General features: G+C 43.3%; 1 protein-coding gene across 1 annotated transcript; it reads left to right on the top strand.

Moving 5' to 3' along the window:
* The first annotated feature begins 502 nt into the window (after positions 1–502).
* LOC147640878 (pentatricopeptide repeat-containing protein At2g33680-like) lies at positions 503–4,018 on the top strand. Its single transcript, XM_086816231.1, has 2 exons — positions 503–1,137; positions 1,236–4,018. Exons 1-2 carry the CDS (start codon positions 1,051–1,053, stop codon positions 3,966–3,968), a joined length of 2,820 nt encoding a protein of 939 aa, XP_086672357.1. The 5' UTR covers positions 503–1,050; the 3' UTR covers positions 3,969–4,018.
* The last annotated feature ends 2,074 nt before the right edge of the window (positions 4,019–6,092 follow it).

The raw sequence follows: 6,092 nt of genomic DNA, 5'->3' as shown, positions 1-6,092 counted from the left end.
CACTCAAATTATCCTAGTTGTATTAATTAAATGTCACTGATGTGACATTTAATTAATACAACCTTATAAGGTACATGAACCCGTCTCCTACTCCCTCTACTTGTAGAGAATGAGCCCTTGAGGCCTTTTATAGAGAATTGTGAGACCTTAAATAGAAAGGACATAGGTGAATGCATGCAAATAGAAAGCCATTGTTTCTTTGACTTTTTCAAGCATTAATCATTACTAGTACTCAACCAGCACGTTGCTGCGGTATGTAAAAGACATTAAGAAGTGAAACATAGGAATGAAAGCCGGAATACAAAGGGTCAATCGAAGGGATTTTTTCCTCTTATTTTTTAGAAATCCAGGATTTCTTTTTTCTCTCCTCTCCTTGTGCCTTGGTTGTCCATGGTTAATATGTAATAAATATACTAAAATAAAATAAAGACTTAGAAAAACACTCTTATGCTTGAAAAAACTCACACAATAATGTAAAACAATATTTTGGTGGCCTATTTGCTCTTCTTATTTTTCTAGAATTGGTCTAGAATACTTGTGCTGACTACTTGAAAGTTAAGCCGTCCGGCTTGGTCAATCATCGTTTGTTCGGTTAAGCCTTCATTTCTCTGTCGATAATCTGTGTGTTTGTAGAGGAGGCACAATTGATTAAGTGCGACTTGATAAGCAATTACGTTGACAGATGGACGAGCAGGAGGAAGACATGATTCGGCGTAGGGAAGATGCTTTGAAAGAGCCTGCACATGAAATGCGACGTCAAACCAAAATGCAGCGAGCGGCGCAACCAAGGCAGCACCTGCATCCATGCCTATGCTTAACAGAACCCGCCGATATATGGCTTTCTGCTGGACCTAGCGAGCAAGATGTCATAAGATCCGTATCTAGGCGTGCCCTGCTTCATGTAATGAGGCATGGCAATCATCAGCATCACTCCCCGTGATGCCATGCCCTCACTAGTATGCATGGTAGAGGAAAAGCACGCAAGTCAGCCTCAAACTTCCATGTACCCATCTTGGATTTTGGCCTCCCAGACCCAGGAGTGTAGTGGAGATGCAGACATCACGCGCACGGACCGAACGCTTGTGGAAGGACTACTTGAGGGATCCGTCTTTCTGGTCGGACAACCGAAACTGCAAAGTAAGTCTCTTTCTTATTGCTTCAAAATTAAGTGGTGATGCCCTTTTGATTAGTTACTCGCCCCCTCTCTCCTCTCCTGTCCTGTGTGCCTTTTACAGACAAACCCAAAAGCCCCAGATTTCAAGCACACACTTACCCAGGAGTCTCTATGGATGGACGGCTCGTACAATCCAAGTTGGGTTGAAGACAGACTAAGGCAAGAGGGAATGTACAATGCACAAGAAGAACAAGAAGAAGAAGTGAAAAACAATACGGGCGGTCGTTGTTGGAGGATGCTTAGCTTAGAAGAGGCACTGCCTTCCTTGGAAGAAGGGGTACTGGCCCAGCCTGCCATAGAGGATTTTGCACACATCTTGCAGAAGTGTGGAAAGGAGAGGGACCGAGCACATGCACTGTGCCTGCATGCCTACATGCGCAAAAGTGGGCTGGAAACTCATAGATCACTGGGGAACTACCTTGTCCTGATGTTGGTGGAAGTCGGAAGTATCTGTGATGCCCAGCAGGTTTTTAACAGGTTGGTGTCTCGAAATGAGTGGTCCTGGAATTCCCTCATCACTGGTTATACTAAATGTGGGAAGCCACAACATGCTCTCACCCTGTACCGAAAACTGCAAAAGGATGATTCTGTACAGCTCCGTGAGCATACGTTTGTGGCCTTACTGAAAGCTTGTGCAGAGTTGAAAGATCTAAAACGAGGCCTCGAAATACATGCCCAGGTTGCCAGGATGGGGTTGCTTGAAAGAAGTCTTTTTGTTGGCAACACCTTGGTCTATATGTATGCAAAATGTGGTTCACTTGCAAAAGCACAGCTTGTTCTTGACAAACTTCCTGTTCGAGATGTAGTCTCATGGACGGCATTAATTGCAGGATATGTTGAACATGGGTGTGGTGAGGAAGCACTCAAGTGTTTTGAACAGATGCAACTTGAGGGTGTCTCCCCAAATGCTGCTACGTTTGTTTGCAGCTTGAAAGCTTGTGGCAGCATAGGAGCCACAGACAAGGGTGAAGAGATACATGCTGAGATTGAACGACATGAATTGCTGGAAAGAGACCTTGCTGTTGGCACCACCTTGGTGGATATGTATGCTAAATGTGGCTTGCTTGCAAAAGCACAGCAAATGTTTGACAGGCTTCCAGTTCGAGATGTAATCTTGTGGAATGCATTAATTGCAGGATATGCTGAACATGGCAATGGTGAAAAAGCCCTCAATTGTTTTGAACAGATGCAACTTGAGGGTGTATCCCCAGATGCTGTCACGTTTGTTTGCAGTTTGAAAGCTTGTGTTAGAATAGGTGCCATAGATAAGGGCCGAGAAATACGAGCTGAAATTGAAAGACGGGGGTTATTGGAAAGAGACCTTGTTGTTGGCAATACCTTGGTTAATATTTATGTCAAATGCGGCTCACTTGCCACAGCACAGCAAGTGTTTGACAAGCTTCCAGTTCGAAATGTAGCCTTGTGGAATGCACTAATCACAGGATATACTGAACATGGGCATGGTAAGGAAGCACTCAAGTGTTTTGAACAGATGCAACTTGAGGGTGTCTCCCCAAATGCTGTCACGTTTGTTTGCAGCTTGAAAGCTTGTGGCAACATACGAGCCACAGAGAAAGGCCAAGAAATACATGCTGAGACTGAAAGACGGGGGTTGCTGGAGAGAAACCTTGTTGTTGGCAACGCCCTGGTCGACATGTATGCTAAATGTGGCTTGCTTGGAAAAGCACAACATGTGTTTGACAAGCTTCCAGTTCGAGACGTAGTTTCATGGACTGCACTAATTGCAGGATATGCTGAACATGGGCATGGTGAGGAAGCAGTCAAGTGTTTTGAACAGATGCAACTCGAGGGTGTCTCCCCGAATGCTGTCACATTTATTTGCAGCTTGAAAGCTTGTGGCAGCATCGGAGCTACAGACAAGGGCCAACAAATACATGCTGAGATTGAAAGATGGGGGTTGCTGGAAAGAGACCTTGTTGTTGGCACCACCTTGGTTGACATGTATGCTAAATGTGGCTCGCTTGTAAAAGCACAACAAGTGTTTGAAAGGCTTCCAGTTCGGGATGTAATCTCCTGGAATGCATTAATTGCAGGATATGCTGAACATGGGCATGGTGAGGAAGCAGTCAAGTGTTTTGAACAGATGCAACTCGAGGGTGTCACTCCAAATGCTGTCACGTTTGTTTGCAGCATGAAAGCTTGTGGTACCATAGGAGCCACAGATAAGATCCGAGAAATACATGCAGAGATTGAAAGACAGGGGTTGCTGGAAAGAGGCCTTTTTGTTGGTAGTACCTTGGTCGATATGTATGCTAAATGTGGCTCCCTTGCAAAAGCACAGCAGGTGTTTGACAGGCTTCCAGTTCGAGACAGAGTCTCATGGACTGCACTAATGGCAGGATATGCCCAGCTTGGAGAAAGTGAAAATGTTTTCCATATTTTTGACAGAATGCTAGGAGAAGGTATAAAGCCAGATCCGGTCACCTTTGTTGTTGTTCTGAACACATGCAGTCGCAGAGGTCTATTTAATAAGAGCCTGACTTACTTTGAGGCCATGAGCAAAAACTATGGCATTGTTCCAATTCTTGAGCACCTCACTTGCATGGTTGATCTCCTTGGCCGTGCAGGCCAATTAGACAAGGCAGTAGAAATGATCAAGAAAATGCCATTCTGTCCTAATCTTGTAGTGTGGCACATTGTCTTGGGTGCCTGTAGAAATTGGGGAAATGTGGAGTTCGGAAAACAGGCCTTTGAACATGCAGTGCATTTGGATGAAAAGGATGCTGTAGCTTATGTCTTTATGTCTCACATCTATGCAGGTGCTGACTTGTAGGAGGAAGTGAGGTAGGTTGAAGCAATGAGAGTATAAAAATAAGCATGAAATGAGGCCAGGCACAGTGTTGGTGGAATTGTGCTGTCATTTTTGGTTGGGGATAATAAGTTGAGTTGGCTCCAAGGGTGATAGTTCTCTGGTTCGTGGTCCAATTAGCATCCTTGATAGCTGCATTGTTTTCAGGTTTACCTGCCAGATAACAGTACAGTAGGTTAGGAAAGGAATGAAGAACAGCCTGAACAAAGTTTCTACTGCGTGCGTGTGTGAGACAGAGAGGGCCGTATTCTGTCAACTACATTTACACTGAACGGGTATAAGCCAACCCAAGGAGAGACGGCATCCCACTTGTCCTTGGTTTTGGCACACCCATAGGTACCATAGCAAAGCTCATAGTGTTTTTAATCAAAGTCATGCAGTACTGACTTGCCGAGCCTGCCTATTCCTTATCCTCACAAAGGAATCATTCAAGGTATAGTTGTTGGGAGAGACAATGAAGCCATACAGGACATGGTTGTGAGCCATGGCTTGATCGATTCTATGATTACGAGAATTTTACGGTGGCCTAATGCAAGAAATGGATTAGTGAGAGATTAAGTAGAGTACACACACGTATACTTATCATAGAGAATAACCACCTAAACATAGTAAGTTTGTTATGAATCAACCATGAAAGCTTGGGCCATAAGATCCAAGAAAAGTACAATGTATAATATGTCAAAAAGTATATTGATCATACAAAAGCTGTCCAATAAGTGACTTATATATAAAGATGTGTCCACACTAGCCCATGCCTAAGATCTATGTACCTAAATCCCCATGTGTACATGAGTTAGTGGAATAGCTTTGTTACAAGCCATCCCCTCTTCCAATGATTTTGTCCATGAAATACAAGGGTGGTCGTGTATACAAAAGCATATACAAGGGCTACATACAAAAGCCAAATGAAGAAAAGACCTCTTGGATCAAATGGAAAGCCAAGTAGTCGCCTGACCATAACCATAGATCTCGTGCCACCTGGATCAAAAAGGTAAGTCGTATCACCTCAAGCCACAAATATACGGCTACTTGGATCAAACACAAAGTGTTGTCGTCCAACCATCGAAGGTAGTCACCATGGATGTTAGGATCGAATGGAAATCCCCAAAATACGCCATGGAGATCATGACATGAATATCCACCCGGATCAAAAATGAATGTGTCACGATGACATGCCGGATCAATAAGAATAATACTCACCAACTAGCCTCCAACATTACCAAAAGTGAATGCTCCACAATCAGTATATGTATCAATGCATAGGTATCCACAAGCATCACAAAAGAATGTCTTGTAATCCAAATCAATGCCTAAATCAAAAACTGTATCACGATGACATGCCTCATCATCTAGCCCAAACTGATCTACCTAGCATTCACCATGAATACCTCCTAGACATGATCAACATCATCATGAGGACCTCTACGGGCACCAAAGAAGAATGTCTCATAACAATCTAAATCATGGTAAACACATGCCATCAACACATGAACCATCCTGCAACTTAATCAAGGCATGGTCCACATAAACATGATCCATAGCATGCATATCCATAGAAGCATAATTTGCATCATCAATCACATGCATATTGACATCACCGATATAAGTAGCATGTGTGTCATCCTCAACATGTTCACAACCATAGTCCACATCATAAAATATTGACAACATCATTATGGACATACATAGATGTGATATCCTCCTCATGATGAGTACACATGCCTCTCCATGAGGTCTGACCTTCGTGAAATCATCTCCATCCTCCTCCAAGATACTTGGTTGTCCGAATACATAAATGACACCATGGTGAATACCACTAGGGAACTTGCCGAGAATGAGTAACCATGGCCAAATCCTAACTTCCCAAACATGTATGATCCTTAGAAGAGTAACTTGTCATATCCTGCATAAACAACTCTGCTCCTCATGACTCATGTTATATGTCAAATACTCATGGGCATCTAATGCATCCACATGATCCCTAAAAAGATAGGTAGGCATAATAGACATATCCTCATCCACAATACTTGGTGCCATGCATGCTCCTAAGATCATGTCCACATGATCTAACTCACATACATCAATACC

This window comes from Cibotium barometz, chromosome 2 (assembly GCF_041138505.1).
Source record: "Cibotium barometz isolate CiBa-2024 chromosome 2, ASM4113850v1, whole genome shotgun sequence".
Taxonomy (NCBI): Eukaryota; Viridiplantae; Streptophyta; class Polypodiopsida; order Cyatheales; family Cibotiaceae; genus Cibotium; species Cibotium barometz.
Note: the sequence above shows the minus strand (reverse complement) of the source record. Positions and strands in the feature narration are given on the sequence as shown.

What these genes read in the sequence shown, in the direction of transcription:
- LOC147640878 (XM_086816231.1), top strand. Translation starts at nt 1,051, where the DNA reads ATGCAGACATCACGCGCACGGACCGAACGCTTGTGGAAGGACTACTTG. An exon ending in CGGACAACCGAAACTGCAAA is followed by an intron (nt 1,138 to 1,235) that starts GTAAGTCTCTTT and finishes TGCCTTTTACAG; the next exon opens with ACAAACCCAAAAGCCCCAGA.